Source organism: Antechinus flavipes, chromosome 1, assembly GCF_016432865.1.
Source record: "Antechinus flavipes isolate AdamAnt ecotype Samford, QLD, Australia chromosome 1, AdamAnt_v2, whole genome shotgun sequence".
Taxonomy (NCBI): Eukaryota; Metazoa; Chordata; class Mammalia; order Dasyuromorphia; family Dasyuridae; genus Antechinus; species Antechinus flavipes.
Window position 1 is genome coordinate 209,732,913 of NC_067398.1, and position 23,157 is coordinate 209,756,069.

General features: G+C 34.0%; 1 protein-coding gene across 1 annotated transcript in view; it reads left to right on the forward strand.

Moving 5' to 3' along the window:
• The window catches only part of TMEFF1 (transmembrane protein with EGF like and two follistatin like domains 1), a 140,736-nt gene that overhangs the window by 44,078 nt on the left and 73,501 nt on the right, over nt 1-23,157 (forward strand). Inside the window, exon 3 of the mRNA XM_051995535.1 lies at nt 16,982-17,111. Within this exon, the coding sequence (XP_051851495.1) occupies nt 16,982-17,111 (130 nt within the window). The remainder of the gene's footprint in view (nt 1-16,981; nt 17,112-23,157) is intronic.

Consider the following 23,157-nt stretch of genomic DNA (forward strand, 5'->3'; position numbering starts at 1 on the left):
AGAAGAAGTTTGACCACATAAAAGAAGAGGCCAGGTGGTTGTTGTGTTGGACTCATCCTTGAATCCTTTGAGAAAATCAGTTAAAGTTTAGTTTTGACTCATGTCTAGAGTCAAAACAGAAGAGTAAAAAAAGTATTCAAATGTGGAGCAAGTATAAAACAGCTATTTATTTTCTCTCCCCAAAAGAAATGCTAAACACAAAGGACATACCAGTTTTTTTCTTTGATAGGAAAAAAAAAATCAAACTTAAGTAACAGTAATAACAACCACTATTATGCTTTTCCAGGAGGTTGACATAAAACCATCAAAAGCTAATCAATTTGCAGGATTGTTAAGTGTTATAAAACATTTTATATTTCCTCCAAGCTTTGACCTGTCTAAATAATTCCTTCCTGGTTTATCCTTATCTTCTAGCAAAACAGGCCAGATCTCAGGCTTATTCTCCTATTATATTCTTCTCCAGAAGCTCTAATAGTAGAAATATAGAGGATAACTCCCAAAGAACCATGAGTGCCAACTTGTCAAGTTTTTAATCCCCAAATCTTAAATTTTTACATTTGTCAAATGTAAGGCTAATATGGCTATTTGCTGTAAATTGTATGTCTTCTCATTCCATTGCTCTATCTTTCTGTTTTTTAGCCCTAGAGATATTTTTGATAGTTGTTGCTATATATTATAATTTAAGATCTGGAACTGCTAAACTTCCTTCCTTTACTTTTTTTTTTTTCATTATTTCCTTTGATATTTTTCACTTTTTGTTTTTCTAAATAAATTTTATTATTTCTTTCAATTCAGCAAATTATTTTGGGTAATTTAATTGGTATAGCATTAACTGTATAAATTAGTTTGGATAAAATTATCATTTTTAGTATATTAATCCTGCCTACTAATCAACAATTAATTTCTCCAGTTATTGAACTCTGATTTTATTTGTATAAAAAGTTTTTATCATTTTATTTATATAGCTCCTGGATTTTTGGCAGGTATTTTAGATTGTCTAGAGGTATTTTAAATGGAGCATTTTTTATTATTTCTTCTTGCAGAGTTTTGTTTATGACATAGGAATGATGATGTTTTATGTGGATTTGCTTTATATCCTAATACTTTGCTAAAATTATTGTTTCAGCTAACTTTTTAGTTGAGTCTTTGGGATTTTCCACATATATCTTCAAGTTGTCTGCACAAAGACATAATTTTATTACCTCATTCCATATTCTGATTCCTTCTATTTATTTTTTTGGTCTTATTAGTATTGCTAAAACTGATGGAATCTGAATACAGATTGAAGCATAATTTTTTTTTTTAACCTCCAACTTCTAAACAGATTTCCTCTCTCATTGTTAGTGGATAAAGGGATTACAGAATATAGAATAAGGTCTTACAAATGCTTGACTAGAATGATAGTTAGCCATAGCACAAGAGTAAGTTTCTTTCCACCTAATAAACATAATAACAACCACTTAGATATCTTCAAATGAATAAATGCCCGTAGGCATTTAAACAAAGTTAACCCAATAGCAACAGAGGATCCCATGTCAGGTATGAATTACGCAAATTGCCTTTACAGATTTCTCAAAATGTGTGCTTGTAGAGAAGCTCCCATGGTACTACTGGACTATAAGGGAAGAATTTGGAGAAAGCCATTAAAAAAAATTCAATTAACCCCTGCCCTTTACTTATGAGTATTTTGTCTTTGTACATAAGTGGAAGGCCTTAGGTACAATCACACAGCATAGATGCTACTCTGCTATTCTAAGATATGGCATTATTAGTAAATGCTTGTTTTATTTCATAAAATTAAAATAAAATAAATAATTACTAAGAAATAGACACTTGGGACAGCTAGATAAGACAATGGATAGGACACTGGGCCTGACATCAGAAACAAATCATATCTGGTTTCCTGGTCTCAGACACTTGCTAGCTGTGTGACCCGGGGCATGTTACTTAACTTATTTGCCTCATTTTCTTCATCTGATAATGGGGATAATAATAGTACCTATCTCCCAGGGATATTGTGATATCAAATGACATAATAAATTTGTAAAGCACAGTGTCTGACACATAGTAAGTGCTATATAAATGTTAGCTGTTATTATTTATAACAAATAGCACTACTATTATGCCAGGGATCATGATAAAAACACTTTTCTGTACATATTTTCTTCCTTAAAAAAGATACTTATTTCATGAGGTAAGTTACAGTGAAATTGGTTAGGGTTACTCCAATTTTTGTTGTTGTTATTATTGAGATAATTGGGGTATTATGTGACTTGCCCAGGATCACACAGCTAGGAAATGTTAAGTGTCTGAAATCAGATTTAAACTCGGGTCCTTCTGACTTCAGGGCTGGTGCTTTATCCACTGTGTCACCTAGCTGCCTCCTCCAATGTTTATAAGAAAATTATTTTACTTCTGCACTCTCGTCACTGTGAATTCAGGAGTACATAGTGATATTAAACTTAACCTTCATTGGTCTGAAATTTTCACTTAACAGAGAGAGAGGAGGAATATTGTTATTTAAACTTCTATCAGATCTGGATCTGAAAGTCACAGATTGAACTTTTTTAGTTAAATAGGGGCCAAAACTTCCCCTACTCTGTTTGATTCTAGGGAAAAGTCAGAAATACTTTTCTATAGCTAATGTATGCATGATGTTTGTGACATTAAATTAAATTTTCAATTCTAAGAGATTCTTCCTTACAGTTAATTTCTAACATTTACAACAAGCAGGATACAATTATTTCTATGATAAAGATCAATATCAGCAGAGATTGGGAATTGTTTATTGTTGTGCCCTCATATGTGACAGAAATTAGTGTTGATTTAGTAGCTTCAGATTTTTAGGGAGCAAATCTCTAAATTCATTATGTAAATAAAATATATCATAATGATTATGATTTTGTAATGATAGGAATAAGAACTGGAATCATTGGACCTATGATTTCATTGGTTTAGAAAACTCCCAGATGGGGAAATTATCTTAAAAAGATCTTTTTTGGATCCTAAAGTCTTAGGTAATTCTTAGAGAACTGAGCCTTGAGGCAGGTGATGTGCCTAAGGTCACACTGGCAATAGGTGTTAGAAGTGAAACTTAGACCCAGATCTTTTGGGGGGGGGGGGAAGCTAGATCTCTATTCAGTATTATTTCATGAGGTTAGTTACAGTGAAATTGGTTAGGGTTACTCCAGTTTTTGTTGTTGTTGTTGAGGTAATTGGGGTATTACGTGACTTGCCCAGGATCACACAGCTAGAAAATGTTAAGTGTCTGAAATCAGATTTAAACTCAGGTCCTTCTTACCCTGCCTCATATCTTGTGAACATTAGATAAATTGAACTTGTATATTGGATTGTTTTTTAAGCTAGGCTCTTTGTGTTCTTAAAGTGTTACTAGGTACCCAAAAGAAAAGATAGTTCACAAAATCATAGAATTTGAACTGGAAGAAATCTTTGAGACGGGTTGGATAGAGTGCTATGTTTGACATCAGGAAGATTCATCTTTCTGAGTTAAAATCTGGGCTTATACACTTAACAGTTTGCCTCAGTTTCCTCATTTGTAAAATGAACTGGAGAAGGAAATGGCAAACCACTCCAATACCAATGACCCAAATGCAGTCACAAAGAGTTGTATATGACTGAAACAACTGAACAGCAATAGTTCAATCCATTATTTTATAGATGAGGAAAACAGGCTCTTACTCAGAGTAATATGGCCATTAGGTAGAATTTGAACAAGGCCTTCTAGATTCCAAGTTCAGAGTTCTTTTTTACCATATCACCTAGCTAGCTGCAGTATAGCAGAATGAACTTAGTATCAAACAAACTATTTTCTTTATCTTTTTATAGTTTTGTAAAAAAATATTTTTTAATATTCATTTAAAATTTTTTTTGAGTTCGAAATTCTGCCCCTCTCATCCATCCTTCCCTCACCCATTGTGAAGGCAAAAAATGTGATATCAATTATACATGTGAAATCAAGAAAAACATATTTCCATGTTAGTAATGTTGCAAAAAGAAGAAAAAGAAGAGAAATAAATATTAAATATTAGCCCAACTGGATTATTCTATTATCTGTAAAATTAAGCTTGAAAATAATTAGAAATCTCTCTAGCTCTCTGGGGAGAATAAATCTTTGCAGACAGTTTCTAGTTCTAAACAGTTTTATAGGTCTAGAGATGGAAGAGACCGCAGGCCATTTAGTTCAACCTTCTTATTTTTCAGACAAAGTTAAGTGATTTTTCCCAAGGTCATACAAGGAGAAAGCAGCAAAAGTGGGATATTAACCATTAATCATTGGTATTTTCAATGACTTCCCTTTTCATTTTTCTGAATTTTCATTAGCTTGCTTTTAAAAAAAAATTAAACTAACTTTTTTCTAAGTACTTTTCAGTGTATCCCTATAACATTTCACATTTTTCCTACTATTTTAATATCTTAATTTTAAGCTTTTCTTTTTCCTCATTTGGTTTATCTTGTTTCAAGTGTGAACTATTTTTAAAAAATTTTCCATTTCACCCTATTCCTGTTTTCAATTAAGCACACTTTCTATGTAATGAACTAATTAGTTTTTCAAAACAAATTTTGTTTTCTTTTATCTAATTCCCTGTGGATGCTTAGATAAGTACAACGAGCTCTGTACATGGTCTTTTCAATTTGCCAAATAATTGAATTCAACCAAGTCATTTCCTCAGATTGGCTCCAGTGGACAATTAAAACTTTCCCACAAATTTTGATGACTAAAAAGTGAGTCTTTCTCTATGTCAGTTTTGTTTCTATTATAATTAATATCATCTCTTTCTGTCCCTTGATTGACCAGATTAGGGGAAGGAGAAGGAAAAAAAGATCTCTGCTGAAATATTATTTGTATTATTATTATTATTATTATTACTATTAATACTATTATTAGTATTTTTGCTTGCAGTTTGAGGGATATGGTGTTTAAAAAAACTTTGAGAGACATAGTTTCTTACTAATTTAATCGTTTTATTAATAAGACTAGCAGGTTTATTAATAAAAGGATGTTCGTTTGGCTATCTCTCTTAGACCAGAGACCATTGATGCTGGTGAGCTTACAGTTCTTATTGCCTTGGAAAAGCAGGTGTTCCTGAAGGTGGCAATCAATTCTGATTGGTTAACTTTTAATGAGAGAAAGGATGTTACAATGAGTGAGGATCTTGGCCTAGGTGACTTGAATCACCCAAATCTTGGTCAAAGATATTTACTAGTTTTCATATCACCTGTCTGATGAAAGGGAAAATCAACATTTCCTAGACCTGAGTAAAAACATGGTGAACAGAAATGTACCATTAGCTTAAGCTTAGAATTTCTTTTACTGTCTGATTAGATCTTTGCCATTCTGGTTGAATAAATATATTGGAAAGATTTCCCACACCAATTGATTTCTGGATGAGGAGATAGAAAAGAGGAAAAAACCTTGGTTCTGATTCAATAATTAGTTATTAATACAAGAGATAAATAATTGTTTCTCATAGAGGTAAGATATGTATTCATATTCATGATTCATGAACATCCAAAGGTGTCCAAACAGGTTGTCTAAATGTGTAGAAGACTCATCTTTCTGAGTTTAAGTTTGGTCACAAATGTTTAGTAAGTCCAGGGCAAGATATTTAATCCCAGTTTGCCTCAGTGTCCTCATCTGTAAAATAAGTTGGAAAAGGAAATGGCAAACTATTCTGGTATCTCTGCCAAGAGCCAAGTAGCGTCATGAAGAGTAGGGAATGATTGAACAACACAACAAAAAGTTTAAAGGTATGGATAGATATTTCTGTAATCAAACCTCCCCCCCTTCAAGTAAAGCTGCAGTTTTCACCTTGAAGGGAGTAGAGGAAGGGCCATAGCTAGATTCCTGCTCCTTCCTTTGCCTGATTCTGAGAGGACTATTTAGCTGTTATATCTACCTCTTTCAAGTAGGTCTGGTCTAGTTTAGCAGTAAGAATACCCCTACTTTCCTGGTTACTCCTAAAGGAGGAAGGCTTAACTCCTTCCCACCAAATAGTGTTTTTACAAAAGAGCTTCATGAATATTAGGTACCTTTATCCAAGCAAATGGCAAACAAAAAATCAGAGAAATCATACAAATGAGACTATACAAAAGTGAATGAGCATTTCATCTAGGAGTGAGGTGACATTATCTTAATATAAGAAAGAGGGCCTGCTATCATTCAAAGGGTTCTATTTGCTATCTCTCAGGAAACATCTAGAAAACAGTGACTTGTTCAATAGCTATCTTCCTCTACATTCTTGTAGTTTTTCTCTTCACATGCATTTGCACTGAAGAGCATCTGGAGCCATGTATATCTCTTTTCCCAAAAGTTCTTTCACATCAACTCTATAAATCCTTTTTACAGGTATATTGTATCTCTCTCTCAGCTTTCTCTCCTGATAAGGAGTCAGTGTCTCATTCCTCATACACAGTCATACATAAAATGCTCCAAGCTTGAATGGAAACCCAGTTATAGATGTATTTTTAAATGAGTCCCATCTTTATACTTTATAAAAGTAAATCACATTAATTGTTTTTTCTTTCCCTTCCCACCTGGAAAAGAAAAACCAAAATCCTTGCCAGCATTCAAGCATTGACAATTAAGACAGACAGTATCTTTTCCTGGGATCCATTCCAATTTTGTTCTGGCAAGCACTCATTGCCAGCATAATTGGACTTTTATACATTTTCCCATTCAGTTTCAAGCTTACTTTTTTGCCTTTCATTTTTTCTTTCAAAGTATACTTATTTTATCTAGATTTAGAAAATTCCTAGTGTAATCTTGGGATACAAAGATTTCTTTTTTTCTGAAGCTGACAGGTCCTGTGACTATGTGGGAAGACAGACAATAAGTCAGCATGCCTAATGAGAGGCAGGGGTACCTTAGATTCTTCCCCCATCTTTTAATATCAGATCATACTCATATAACACTTAAGCTGACATATGTAGTTAAAATGGCAAGGAGTAGTAGTTAGGGAATGTATAGTAATTTAATTGCACATAATAACACATGCACAAAAGAGATTCAACTGAATTCAGGAGCGGTTTGAAATAGGGACGTTCAGTCTGAGGGTGATAACCCTCAGAACCCCTGATTCATTTCTCACACCCATCTAAACAAATAGACATAGAAAGACAGACAGAACTGGAAACTAGTAAGTTCAAAGGGAAAAAAATCAAACCCTACAAAGCCCTTAGGACAGAAATCAGCATATAACAGAGCTTTGTCTAGGAAAAGCTTGTGACTGCCTGATAAACTAATGGAATGAGACCCACAGTGAACAGAGAAATCAGCATTAATCAGTATCAGAAGAAGCTGCCCCAAACCTGGGCAATAACAACGGGTTGGGAAAATCCCTTCAAACTAAATAAACAACATATCAGATAGCTACACCAGAAAGTAACCAGTAAACCAGGATCACCTCAGAGATATGAAGGTGAAGGTTTGATGCAGAGGAAGGTTTCTTTATGAAGGAATAATAGTAGCTAATATTTACACCATATATATATATATATATATATATATATATATATATATATACATATATATATATATATATATATTTAATTCCCAAAGCACTTTTATGAAATAAGTGACAATTATCAATCCCAGGGATTTGCCTGGGTCACATTAGAATTCAGGTCTTTCTATCTCCAAGTTCAGTATTCTACCTACTGTGCTATGTAACTATTTCTTATGGTACAGTAGCTGCTAAGTCTCCCATACATATCATATTGAACAACTCCTCTTATTTTAAAAAATTCTTTAAATAAATTTGTTTTATTGAAAATTATGTTGACAATTCCAGTAAACTTGGAAAATGCCATTTGCATCCAGAGACAGAACTATGGAGACTGAATGCAGAGCAAAGGCTGCTATTGTCACCTTTTGTTTGTTTGCTTTTTCTTTCTCTTGGTTTTTCCCCTTTTGGTCTGATTTTTCTTTCACAATATGACAAATTGGAAATATACTTAAAATTATTGTACGTGTATAATCTTTATCAGATTTGGAAATATACTTAAAATTATCGTACATGTATAATCTTTATCAGATTGCTTGCTGTCTTGAGGAGAAAAGTAAGAAAGGGAGAGAGAAAAAATTTGGAACTCAAAATTTTACAAAAATGAATGTTGAAAACCATTTTTACATGTAACTAGAAAAATAAAATACTATTGAGAAAAATTTATTTTTAATTTATAGAATGAAAAAAGCATTTCCATAACATAGCATAAAAAAGATGATTGCAGATGAAACTTCAAATCTATTATGCACAATTTCTTTTAAATATAGGATAAAGCTATCATATAATTTTCCTTTCTTTTTTTCTCCCCTCCCTCCACTTTAGAGTTTGCTACCACAAAACACAAGTAGTGTGTGTGTGTGTGTGTGTGTGTGTGTGTGTGTGTGTGTGTGTATATGTATATATGTATATAATTATTCTATATATACCTCTATATAGTTCTTTATATGCAGATAGTATTTTTCTTCCTATGTTATAGGAACATAATTTATATATATAATTCTATATAATTCTATATATATTTATAATTACATATAGTTATACTTTAAGTATTTATGATAGTAGAAATAACTCATTCTCTCAAAGTTGTTTTTAAAATAATAATTCTGTTACTGTATATAATATTCTCTTAATTTTTCTTATTTTGCTCTTCATTATTTTGTGCAAATCTTTCCATGTTTTTCTAAGATCATTTCTTTTTTTTTTTTTTAAATAACTTTTTATTGATAGAACGCATGCCAGGGTAATTTTTTACAGCATTATCCCTTGCATTCACTTCTGTTCCAATTTTTCCCCTCCCTCCCTCCATCCCTTCCCCCAGATGGCAAGCAGTCCTTTACATGTTGAATGGGTTGCAGTATATCCTAGATACAATATATGTGTGCAGAACCGAACAGTTTTCTTGTTGCACAGAGAGAATTGAATTCAGAAGGTATAAATAACCCAGGAAGAAAAACAAAAATGCAAGCAGTTTATATTCATTTCCCAGTGTTCTTTCTCTGGGTGTAGCTGCTTCTGTCCATCTTTGATCAATTAAGGCTCTCTTTATTGAAGAGGTCCACTTCCATCAGAATACATCCTCAAACAGTATCGTTGTTGAGGTATATAATGATCTCCTGGTTCTGCTCATTTCACTCAGCATCAGTTCATGTAAGTCTCTCCAAGCCTCTCTGTATTCATCCTGCTGGTCGTTCCTTACAGAACAATAATATTCCATAACATTCATATACCATAATTTACTCAACCATTCTCCAATTGATGGACATCCTTCTAAGATCATTTCTTATAGCACGGTAATATTTTGTCACAATCATATACCCTACCTTGTCCAGCCATTCCCCAATTGATGGGCATCCCTGCAATTTTCAGTTCTTTGCCATCACAAAGAAAAACTTGTGTAATGTTTAGAAAATATAGTTCTTTTCCTTTTCCCCTAATCATCTTTAAAATAGACTTGGTAGTGGTATTGCTAGATCAAAGAGTATAGGAATTTTAATAACTCTTTGGACATAATTCTGGCTTGCTCTCCAAAATGGTTGGATCAGTGAGCAATTCTACCAACAATGAATTAGTGTCCCGATTTTTCGACCCCATCCAAAATTTTCAACTCCTCTTAAAAGAGAGGGGAAAAAGACATCATTCACCTGTTTAGGGGAAAAGGCCTTACAGAAATATGTTATGATCAAGTCATGCTGTTTGGTCCTGCTTTGTGCAACAGGAAGATAAAGTATCCACATAGTAGAGATCTCTATAGAATACCTAAAAGGAATTTGGTGATAGAAGAGTCTCCAAGTTGGCATACCAGGGGCACACACAATAATAGGTACAGCATCCATGTTCACAGCACTAGATAGGTGCTATAATATAATAATAGGTACAGCACCAGAGCTATCAAAAAATAACCAGTACTTTGACTACAAGAGTAAGGCATATGTCTTTTATTGACTGATATCGCCATGTGGGAGAGACTCTTTGAAAAAAAATTCCAGGAGGCCATGAAAAGCAGTAGTTTCTCAAAATGATTTGGCAAAGGAAAACTTTTTTATAATCATGGAGGAAAAAATCAAAAGATAGGAAGGGCAAGGTAAAATACTAAGATGTACACTATAGAGGAAGGTAGAACATAGGTTATTTCATAGATCTGATCATTAAATTAATGAACATATTCAAAGATAAACTGCTAGGGTCAAGTAAACAATGAAAATTTCCATATTGTTTAGAGAAAGGTAAAATTTAGATAATTTAGATATACAGGTAGTACAATGCTTTCACTATTCTGCTTAGAGGACTTTCCCTGAGTTCTCCAGGAATGTATTGCCAAGAGAACCAGCAGCCTTTGCATTAATACTTGAGCACAATTGCAAAATAAGAGGGCTGAAATCTACTGGGCCCCGACTCTGGATTCCATAATATCTATGCCATCCTAATCTTAAATGATTTTTTAATATCACTACTAAGTCACTATATTTTGAAATCTTCTCATCCCATATAACTTATAGATTATATATTTAATATAGTAACACATATTAAAATGCAATTTTTTCATTTTTATGGACTATTGCTATATCTGGATAATTGTGAACAAACAATTCAATATGTGATAATGGTCCAATCCAAATACAGATTATTGGTTGTGTTTTAAAGAGTATTTTAAGTTTATATTACAATATAGAGGTTTGTCGACTATAAATCTTTGAAAGAAAATAAGCTTCTATTAGGTGGCACAGTGGGGAGGGCCTTAGGCCTGAAGTCAGGATGACCCAAGCTCAAATACAGCCTCAGACACAAAATATATTCATTTCCCTCAAATGTAAAATGGGAATAGTAACAGCACTTACTTCATAGGGTTGTTGTGAAGATCAAATGAGATAATATTTTTAAAGCATTCACCACAGTGCCTATCACATAGTAGGCATCTAATAAATACTTATTTCCTCCCCCTTTCCCTATAATTCTAATCGCCAGATTATGTCTTGCTAGATATTTAGCAGGTGCTTAATTTGTGCAGCCTTCAATGATGTATTAGAATTATTTCTGTTTCTTTGCATAATCTACATTGATCACTATGTATTCAGTAAGTGTTAATTTTTTTATAGCCTTTAATGATGTGTTTAGAGTTTGTTTTTGTTTTTGTTTTTTGCATAATCTACAGTCATCATTAAATCGATGTTTCTTAAGGACAACTTTTTACAAATTTCATGGAAGCAATGACATGATTTCTAATTACAAGTTTCTCAAGAGCAGAAACTATTTTTTACCTTTCCAAAATGCTTAGCACAGCACTTGGTACATAGTAGGAGCTTAATAAATTCTTATTGACTGACTGAACTGTCATCCATTTCTACAAACAAAACTGGTGGACTCATCAATTTTGTTTTGAAGCTTCTTGGTCAGAATATTTTTGGTTGAGCTCATGTGGATGTCAGTCAGAATCATTTGATTTAATTCTTGGATCATAGACATATAAGAAGTCTTCCAGATATAAATAGCTCTTGTCTATATCCACCAACTCCAATGGTTTGAATGCATCTGTTATGATCCCTTAATATTGCTTAGTAAATTAATATTTGCTTGTCCTAAAAACGTTTCTTTAATTTTTTAAACCAGTTTCCCATGTACAATAAGAATTCATATTAGTTCTCTTAATGTTGTTATAGTTGCCTTATGATTATGATTCCTGTATTTTCATTGGTTTTTGCAAAGATACTTCCCAAATCTGTTATGGTCCATTTTATAGTTCTGAAAATACATATATTTATATTACAGAAGCGGTTTTTTTTTCCTCTTTTCTTTTGGAAGGGGAAGCAACTGCGGCTAAGTGACTTGCCCAAAGTCACACAGTTAGTAAGTGTCTGAGGCTGGATTTGCACTCAGCTCCTCCTGACTCCAGGGTTGGTACTCTATCCACTGAATCCTCTAGCTGCCCCAAATGGTTTTTTTTTTTTCATTTAAAAAAAATTTTATTATATATATTTTTAATTGAAGCTTTTTATTTTCAAAATATATGCCAGGATAATTTTTCAAGCTTGTATTCCAATTTTCCTCCCTTCTCCCCACCCCCTCTCCTAAATGGCAAATAATTCAATATATGTTAAACATGGTAAAATATATATGTAATTCCAATATAGGCATATGTATTTGATACAATTATCTTGTTGCACAAAATTGTTAATTTTTAAAAAACATTTTGGATTCACTCTTAACACATTCAGCTACATTTTCCTCCTTATGTGCACTCTGGGTTAGAGATCATCCACTTCAGTCATTGTTTTCAAACTTTGTTTTCTTGTCTTGTCCTGGTTCTTGGGCTTCCTAGTCCTCCTGTCTCCAGACCTCATGACTCAGGCAATAGAATCATGGGTTTCCTAGGGGCACTTTCCTGTATCAAATGGAATAATACAAGCAAATAGCCCTCAAAATTCAGATGAAAAGGAGCAGACTACACCATGTAAAACAGGGACATGGATTTGTATATTAGAAAATCATCGAGGGACAGGTCCGATTAGATGCCAACAGCAGTACTAAAAGGTACACTTGAATACAAATTGAGCCTACACACAGGCTCAATTCCTTATTTAACATTTTTCTGGGTTCAAAGACATATGTTTTATGATATATTTTAAAATCACACTCCAAAAAATTCACTATCTATATAAAAAATGTAGAGGCCCTCTCTAAGTTTTATTTGTGTCTCTTTTTTTGCCTTCATTCTGGACTAGGATCTGGGGAAACACATATGGACTGGCTTGTTCTCCATTTCTCAGTGCTGAACTGTGAACTCATAGACTTAGATAAATACCATTGTTAACGAATATATATTGTATTAGCAGTATCAAGTAGCAGAGAAAGCACAGATAAACATGAAAAAGAAGATTTTAAAGTCTATCATAGGACTGATGGTGAAAGTTTCATCCTTCTCTTCCTCCCACCTCCATCAATTTAGTTTGAATGGGTGAAAGGAATAAAATAACAGATCTAGAAACTCTAGGTGGGAATTTTCCCCTGGGAAAGCAGGAATGGAAAAAGAAGCTGTGGACTAGATTTTACTCTTACCAACCAAAATAGGTTCCAGTGAATGGTGGCAAGATTAAGGGTGAGACAGAATGGTTCTGTGTGGCTGATGTGGGGTAGAAAAGTGGTCATGGGAGTTGATTAGATTGAGGAAGTGGGTATCTCTATTATTGTTTTCTTCTTCATGTGGTAGTCTCTATGGCCCAGCTTCTTAAACTGTGGCTCATAGCCTCATATGGGGTTTTTAAATTAAATATGGGGATCATGAAATTATGATTTATTATTAGTAAATGTTTGATTTGTATGTCTATTACATATATTTATATATAAATGTGTGTGTATATGTGTGTGTGTGTGTGTGTGTGTGTGTGTGTGTGTGTGTGTGTGTACCCAGAGTCACATAAAATTTCTCAGGTGAAAAAGGGCAGGAAATAGAAAAAGTTTAAAAAGTCCCTCTGATATCCAGACTGATAAATATACATAGGCAATTTTCTCTCTCTTTTTACTTTTCAGTTTAATCCCCTTCAATTAGATTTGCAAATACCTAGCTAAATATATTCTTAGGATTCCTTGTTAGGTACCATCCATTTCTGCCTGTCAATTTTATGATTTAAGAGGCAGTCCAGCAACTCAGTCTATAAATAATTTCATCCTTCTCGCCTCCTATTTCCTCATTTTTTTAACCTCCTTGACTATTCTTATTTCTATGTTGAACCTATTATAATTTATTACTTTTGTAGTTTTATTTGTGCATTTTTCTGCCTTCTCCCCCAACTTTCATTTCAAGCCTTCTTCAAATCCTTGGGGCTTCTGCCAAATGTGTTCTTAAAATCAGCTCAAAGCACTCAAATTCTCACCATGAGTCCATTATTTCAGCATGTCTGGAAAATTAAATCCTGTTCTTCAAGACCATTTATTTATATAACTAGAAGGTCAATTAACAAGTAACCTACAGCAGACAATCGGTAAGGATCAGGATGTCTGAGTAGAAGAGTTGGGTGGGGTAGGGGAGGGTCAGGAGTCTAGGCCAAAAAGTAAACAAGATATCAGAATTTAATCAAGAAGTGTAAATAACAGGCACAGGGTACAGCAACAAAACCAATATAAAAATGAGGCTTTTAGAGAATTCCTGCACAAATTAAAAAATGGCCTCTGAATATTTGTGGGCCTAATTCATAGGTAGAGTCAAAAAAGTATTACTGGTTAGAGTTAGATGAATAAAGAGTGAAAAACAAGGAAATTCCTAAGATGACCCTACATTATTTCATTATCCTGGTGTTAGAGACATAAGTAGAAGTAGTAATGACTCTCCTGATAACATGGTGATAGGCAGCAATAATACTGCCTGGGAAATAGGCCCAAATGAGTGCAAAAAATCTCAAAAACATTTTTTTCCCATTAGATATGGTTTTGGTATTTTTTTGAGACATAACATTAACTTTATATATTTATAATAAAAGTGCTATTAATAATTTCTCTGTTGATTCTCAGACTTCCTCTGCTGAGAAACATAAACTCAGACAGATCTTCTTAAGAGAGCAAAAGATTATGTGTCTATAGTCCTAGGACTAGACTAAATTCAGAGAGGCTCATTCTCCTAAATCTGGCCACCAGCTGACAAAGTTTTTATCCATAGTCATTAAAGCATGGAAGGAATTGTGATCTACATTGGTGGAAGAAGTACATAATAAAATGGTGACTTGACTAGCCTCAGGAGCTAAAGTTCGAGCCAAATCTCCATTAATACAGCTTGGGGGGCCCTCTGCTTATATTAATATGACTTTATTAGTTACCTTAAGGCAAGGGTTTTTACCTTTTTTTTTTTTTTTTCTGTGATGTATCCCTTTGGCAATATGATGAAATCCTTAGGATCTTTCTCAAAGTAATATTTTAAAATGTATAAAATAAAGTACATAGTATGGCAAAGAAAATTATATATTTTAATTATATTGAAATTCAATTAATAAAATACTTTAAAAAACATTTTCACAGTGTAAGTTAAAATCTTTAGCCTTATTAAGATATAAAAAGGCCTAATTCACATGATTTCTTCTGGTTAGCTGAGACCAGGACTGAGTGAATTGCTATTCTTGCTCTCCTGACCAGAGATGTTTCAGTATAAAAGGGATGGGGCTGCCCACTCAAGCTGAAGGCTACAATATTCTTGTTGACTATCCTTTATGAACTGTGGAATATGAACCTAACCTAACAGGGAACCAGCTTAAATCATCCTATCCACTAGAAAGAGCAGTCACAATCTGGCCCTAATCGACCATTTTCATTTTGAATCCTGCTACCGTCCTACGTGAGCCTTTTGATTTGGTCACATGGATCTCTTCACTGTTTTCTGAGCAAATGTTTGCTCTAACAGTTTCCTTCATATAGGTCTTATTCTTTTTTGATCTTTTTGAATCTTACCAACTTTGTTTTTAGCATTGGGTTCCAGTCTTAGTTCCTTTCTGCAGCCTTCCCTGACCAACCCAACCCCTCTGACTTCTTTTTCTGACCATACTCTTCTAGCTCTATGGTAACCACTCATCTAATATCTAGTGGATATTTCAAGTTATCTTTAGATGTGTATATGTTGTATCTCTTTAACCAGACTGGAAAAAAAAGATATGTTATAGCTATAACACTTAGCATAATTCCAGAATGAAATGTGTCCTAAATAAATGTGAGCTGATCAATGAATAATAATAATATTGCTTATTCATATTTACAAAAGGTTTTGACCTATATTATCTTATTTAATCCTCCCAACATTCCTGTGAAGTAACTATTATTAATAATAATAACTAAAATTTATATATTGCTTCATATTATAAATATTATCTTATTGTATCCTAATAACAACTCTGAGAGGTTTTATTATCATTATTATTATTATTATATTATTAACCCCATTTTACATGAGAAAACTGAGATAGATAGCCATTAAGTGAGTTGTCCAGAGTCATATAGCAAGTGAGTATAAGATTTGAACTCAGGTCTTTCTGACTCCTGTCTAATATTCTGTCCATTGCACAATCAAATTCCCAGGAATTAGTATTGGATTATGAATAATTTCATTGTTCTTATGGGTATATGTTGGTGATATCTTCCGTATGACTACTCCCTCTGTAACTGAGATAATAACTTATCTACATCCCATACTGTGTAATTCTCACCTATGTCTTTCTAAAAATCCTCCATTTAATTTCATTGAAGGCCTTACTCTGGGTCTTTTAATAGCTTAAGGATACCAGTGTGACACTTGAACAATTCATCTATTGTTTCTTTTTACCAAGAAATATACTTCTTTTTCTAGTAATATATGTACTTGGTAATATTTTTTACAGCACTTCTTAGGTAGAGGTCATTGTTGGCAATGTGATATGACCTGTTTTTTATCAACTATGTGTTTTTGTTTTTGTTTTTATTGTCACTGAAGTCACCTGTGACTTTGAATGACTTCTGAGATCTTGATGATTCATGACCACTGATACTAGAAGAATAGTAGGACTAAAAACTGAGTTTTTCCAGAATCAGGTAGTTTTGAATCACTGAAAGCACTGAATAATATCTTAAATGTAATCCAATCCAATCTTTTTCTATATAATTTCCCTCCATCTCCTTTTGCTTTCTGTATTGCCTATCCAAGATACACACACTCTATATGGGTTGTCCATCAGTATATACTTTTTATCCACTTTGGTTTTTTATGTAGATGGTTAGTTACCCAGTTTACTTTGGATAATAGATTTCATTGAAAAATTTGTAGTGTTCTGGAGTTCTGATTCTATTAATACAATGTCATCTTTGAATAATGAGGCTAGCATACATTTGTTTCAGCCATAGAAAATATCAATGGATTCTCCAGGAAGAAGCTGTCATAACATTATACAAATATTTTGCAAGGAAATTTGATATTCATATTTAGTTTTGATAACTTATTTTTATTTTTATAGTGCCATACAAATTACATTCCTGTCTGTGGCTCAAATGGAGACACTTACCAAAATGAATGCTTCCTCAGAAGAGCTTCTTGTAAACATCAGAAAGAGATAACAGTAGTGTCAAGAGGACCATGTTACTCTGGTATGTATTATACTAATTTTTTTTTTTTTTTGCTTTTTATGTCACAATCATTTCAAGATCTATCTCTTTAGCCCTTCTCTTTTGCTTCAGAATCCTTTATTATAATAAAGAGTTGTCTATCAGAACTGATTAGTATAGTAATCATGTTTGTTTTCATCTTCCATTTTTTGACCATCATTGTCCTTCCTCATCCCTACTAAGGAGAGAGAGTTTCATTAATTTTCTTTGGTAATTTCATTTAACCAGAATTCTGTTCTCTTTCTGTGTTGTTTTCATTTATTTGATGGTAGTTGCATGCATTCTTCTACCGGCTTTCTTTTTCACTCTACATTTGTCTATACAAATCTTCCTATTTTTCTTGGAATCCTTCACATTCGTCATATGTTGTAACATAGTAATATTGTATTACATTGATATATTACAATTTATTCAATCATTCTCCACTTTGATTACATTTTTTTTTGCTTCTTTAAAAAATATGAATGCCATTAGTACTTTTGTATATATGAAAACTTTCTTTTAGTTTTTAAATTTTTCTTGGGCTGTATTTTGTATTTCTGTATTTATTTAACCTGTATTTCTTGACCTTGACTTGTCCAGTAGTGGGTTTGCTGGATCAATAGAAATTAGTAGCTTAATCTTTTTTTTTCATAACTCCAAATTATTCTTATTATTCTTATTGCTGAGGCAATTGGGGTTAAGTGACTTGCCCAAGGTCACACAGCCAGGAAGTGTTAAGTATCTGAAGTCAGATTTGAACTCAGGTTCTTCTGACTTCAGGGCTGGTGCTCTACCCACTACACAAACTATTTGCCCCCAAATTATTTTTAAGAATGATTTTTACCAATCCACAGCTTCACCAACAGTATATTAGTGTATGACTTTCCACAGCCCTTCAACATTGACTGTTTCCATCTTTTATCATCTTTGACAATTTAATGGATGTGAGGCAAAACACCAGAGTTGTTTTAATTTTAATTTTTTCTCATTGATTATTTGGAATATTTTTCCAAATGATTGTTAATAGTTCACATTTCTTGGTGGAGTTTGAGATGAAGAGAAGGTTGGAAGAAGAAGCTGATATCAAATAGCTTCAACTTTTTTCATTAATTTGAGAAGCAAAGTCCTTAACTAAGAGATTTGGGGGAGAGGAAGATGTGTGAGGTTTATGAAGAAGAGATCTGGAATAGTTTAAAAGGGGAGTGAAATTGGGAAACCATTAAAGAAGAATAAAAGAATTGCCCTGCTTCACTGATGGTCTAGTGGAAGGACATAAATCTGTAGTATACTCAGTAAACACAGCTGTGTGACTTCCTCTAGTTCTGTTCAACAGCATGTGAGTAGGAGTGGAAAAGATGACTTATAGAGGGCTGATATCTGGCAAGAGATGAATAATGATGGGAAAAAGGAGTGAAGAATTCAAGAACTGATTACTGTGTGGAATTCAGTTAATTAACTATTTGGTGCAGTTTGGAAGGGGAGGAAAATGAAGCCAGAGTAGTGGTAGTGATCTGAGAAAACACTGAGGGATGGAGAAATTGGAGGTCATGATGAAAGCAAAAAATAGGGTTAGGAGCATTGAGGAAGGGAAAGACAGAGAACGACAGTGGGTTAAAATTGGATAAAAGAATGTCAGATTTTTTTCTTTATTAAGGAAGGAGAAATTAGAACACTTATTAGGGAAGGAAGAAGTAGAATGGTAAGATGTGATTATATTTGTGTGGGTGAAGTAAAGTCAAATATCTTGTGAGTTTTTAAAACTGAGAAACTGGGAGATTGTATAGGATCAATGGACATAGAAATAGGGTAGGTGGGCATAAGATGGTCCAAAATCTAGAGCCAGAATCAGATCCAAAAGGCTAGATTGGAAAACTTGCTCTGAATTCAAAAGCAGTGAATCCAAAGTCAAGAGAACTCTGCATAGAACAGATCTAGTAGAACAACGCAGTGGGAAGGGTGTGATGTGGATGCTATTAAGTTATTTTCAGTTGTGTACAACTCTTCATGACCCCATTTAAGGTTTCCTTGGCAAAGACACTATAGTGGGTTGTCATTTCCTTCTCCAGCTTATTTTACGGATGAGGAAACTAAGGCAGGATGAAGTGACTTGTCCAAGGTCACATAGCTAGTACATCAAAATAGAATTGACTGCATTGGATCTTGCAACTTTCTGACTCCAAATTCAGCACTCTATCCATTGCATCACCTAGTTGCCTTAAAGAATGTGATTCCTTAAACTGCAATAATTTGTTTTCTTATATCAAGTTTCCATACATTCTCTGCCTTCTCTGCTCTCATTATGTTCTGTCACAAATACTATGGGTTGGTTTCTAACCATGGCTACTTCACTGTCTCCTGGTCTAAGGAGACCATCCTGATACTCTCTTAAAAGCAGAGGTTGTCTTCACTCTGGGCATCTGTGAACCCTCTGGGGCTTACTGCATGGCTCCCACCTACCTATTCCAGGTCTATCCTTTCTATTGTGTTGTGCCATTAGTTGCCTGTAGAAAGGGGAATGATAAACTACAAAGAAATGAATTTTTATTTGTAGAGCTTTGTAGCATGTGTCCAGGGATGAGAAATTGAGAGATTTTGTTTCAGACAAAGTAGCACAGTAGACCATACAACTGAAAAATATTTCAGTGGTAATAGTAGATTTCTTGTAGGCAAACAAATAGATCATCTTAGTTAGTATCTCTTTAATTGTCAAGATGGTGTCCTGTTCTTGGAAATGGAGGCAAATCAGGGACACTGATTTCCAAAAGTTCTAGAAATTTGAATTTTGAATTTTGAAGTTGAAATTTGAAAGGGACTATGGTAATTCTAAAGATTTTCCTATCAGGTCCTTGACCTGAGCATAGAGTTTACATGTCTGCTTGACTTTGTGTCAATGTTGACTGTATTTATGGCCGCCAAAAGCCATGTTTCAAATAGCTCTGTATGTCTCATATTTTTGATGCATCTTGGTCCACTTATAGTATTTTCACCTGGGCTTCTCTAAGTAGCACATACAGAGATATGAGTATAGATCCACAAAACTATCAGAGATGGAGCCTCTTTCTGAGTAATTATATTATAATTAATAGTTCATAATTATAGTAATCAGAATCTTGTTTCTATTACTGTCCATAGAATCAAAGGATCATAGATTTAAAGCTGGAAGTGACCTTATAGGTCACTGAGTCCAGCTTCCCTCAGCTTTCCTTTCATTTCCCTCACTCCCTATTTACAGGTAAGTTAACTGAAGCTTTAAGAGATTAAGTGATTTGACCAGTGAGTATCTGAGGCAAGATTTGAATTTCAGTCTTCCTGATTCCAAATCTAGCTGATTCTGTCTCCTGTTCACAATGTCTGGTTAAGTTTGTCTAGTCCACAAGTTTTATATCAGCAGGGGTAATCAGAAAGTCTGACTTTCAACTCTTACTTTGTATGCTACAATCTTTTATGGGGTTATAGTCTTTTCTAAAATTGAAACAAGTAGAGAACAGTGTCTTCCATTTTGGGTGCCATTTCAGCTTGAAGACTAACTGCACATACTTCAGATTTCTGTGTTTTTGAGGATGATTTGGTATATGACTTCCTCTAGGACAAGTATTTTTTACGTGAGGTCTCCCAAACAGAATGTGGGTATCCATAAGCTTGGATAGAAACATGCTGCATCTTTATTTTGACATAATTGGTTTCCTTTGTAATCTTATATTTTACATTTTTTCTTTTTAAAAACATTATTCTGAGAAGGAGTCTGAAGGCTTTGTCAGGTCCAAAGGACCTGTGACATACAAAAAGGTTAAGAACCTCTGCTCTAAGTACTGTTCCCAGACCTCAAATACTGCTCTACAGAGAGACATTTTTTCCCAAGTAATATAATTCTATTTAATTCGGAGCAACTTCTAGTATTCTGCACATATTCAGGGCATGTCATATTAAGGATCAAATTGAAAAATATAGTTATTTTGATGTACTCTGGAAAGGTTAACTTCTACAACAAATAGCAGATGAGATTTCAGGTATTCCAGAAGGGAGCCTTCTCTGGAATTCATGAAAAGCATTTCTACCACAAGAGACCACAGAAAAGCTTTCAAATCCTTTAATAGAGTGATCAGGTATAACATCAGGAAAGGAAGAAAGGGAATAAGTATTTGCATAGCGCCTACTAAGTGACAGGCATTGTACCAAATGTTTTATTATCTCCTTTGATGCTCACAGCCATCCTGGGAGATTGGTGCTAGCTTTATATAGATTCTACAGATGAGGAAACTAAGGCAAGTAGCAGTTAAATGACTTGTCTAGGGCCAGTAAGTATCTTAGGTGGGATCTGAAGTCTTCTTAACTTCAGGTCCAGCACTATATCTCTGCTCCACTCTTCCACCAACTGACTCTCTGTCAGGATGGATAATCTGAAGATGACCCAGCAGTGGTAACCCATGAAGCCCAGGAATTACTAAAAGTCATTTGTTTGATGTGGGTTTCTTACTTCAATATAGCAGCTACTTCATGTGGCTAATCATTATCCCTTTCTAGCTTGTAGTGTGCCCTACAGATTCTCTCTCTTCCCTGTTAAACTACATTGCTTTCCCAAAAAGCCACTATTCTTGGATGTGGACTAATACTGTCAAGAATGATTGATGGTACTTTATTTGGTCCCAGTGGTACCTCAGCATGTCATTCAAGTAGACTCTTTCCACCCAAGGGAGCAGGTCTTTTGGGAATATGACATTTATAAACCTTTGGAAGCTTGCCAGAGTTTTTACATTGTGTGAAGGACATGACAATATGCTCAAACTGGTCATCCAGGCTCAAAGTGCATTTTTTACTCATTATCCTCCCTTATGTGAATTACATTGTAGGTCAAGTTTTGAGCACACAGCTATCTGGTCTAGATTGATTCAGGAGATTTGAAGTTATGGGTAGGAATAGTTCAATAGTCACGAACAAAGGAAAATCCAAGGAAAAATAGATTAAGTTGGACTCTCAACATCAGGGAAGGCTCCATAGAAGAGGAGGTAGCATTTGATCTGAGTCTCAAATAGTGAGTAGAATTTTAGTAAGTGGAGATGATAGAGAAAAGTGTTCCAAGAAAATAGAATATTATTTGTAAAAAATATTTAATTTTAACATTCATTTTTAAAAAAATTTGAATTCCAAAATTTCTCCTTCCTTCTAGCCCTCTTCCATGCATTGAAAAGGCAAACAATATGATATCCATTATTCATGTAAAGTTATACAAAATGTATTTCCATGTTAGCAATAATTACCAATTAGAAACAAAGTATTTCCATTAGCAATTAGCAATTCCAAATTAGCAATTAAAAAAAAAAGAAAAATAAGATGTTTTAGACTGCACTCAGAGTTCATTAGTTCTGTCTCTGGAGATGAAGAGTATTTTTCATCATAGGTCCTTTGGGATTGCCTTATATTATTATCTTGATCAGAATAGCTAAGTCTTTCGCAGTTATCATCCTTATGAGGCTGTTACTATATACAATGATCTCCCTGTTCTGCTCACTTCACTTTGCATCTGTTCATATATGTCTTTCCATATTATCTAAAAACCAATTCTGCTTATCATTTCCTGGAGTACAATAGTGTTCCCTCATAATCATCTGCCACAACTTATTCAGCATTTAAAGAGAATGTTATGAATAAAGAAATGGAAGCATGAAAAGCAGGACACATACAGGGATTGATAAGTAGTTCATTGGGGAGTAGAAATGTACATTACCATGCCTGGAGTCCTTTCAGATAATACTGAAAAGGTAGAATGTAGCAGATTATGGAGAAATTTGAATGCCAAAACTAAGGGTTTGAGACTTTACTCAGGAGGCAATAGGGAGCCATCAAAATTTTTTGAACAAAAGAATGACATGACCAGATCACTCATGAAGAAAATTAATCTGGCAACAGTACAGCTTTGGTTCTGGGGAGATGCTTTAATAGGCATATTTTAATTTACATATGCAATGATTAATTGGTGGAGCTCTGTTATGATTCATTATACTTGACTGATGGACTTGGAGCTGACACAGTTGCTCCCCACAACAGCGGC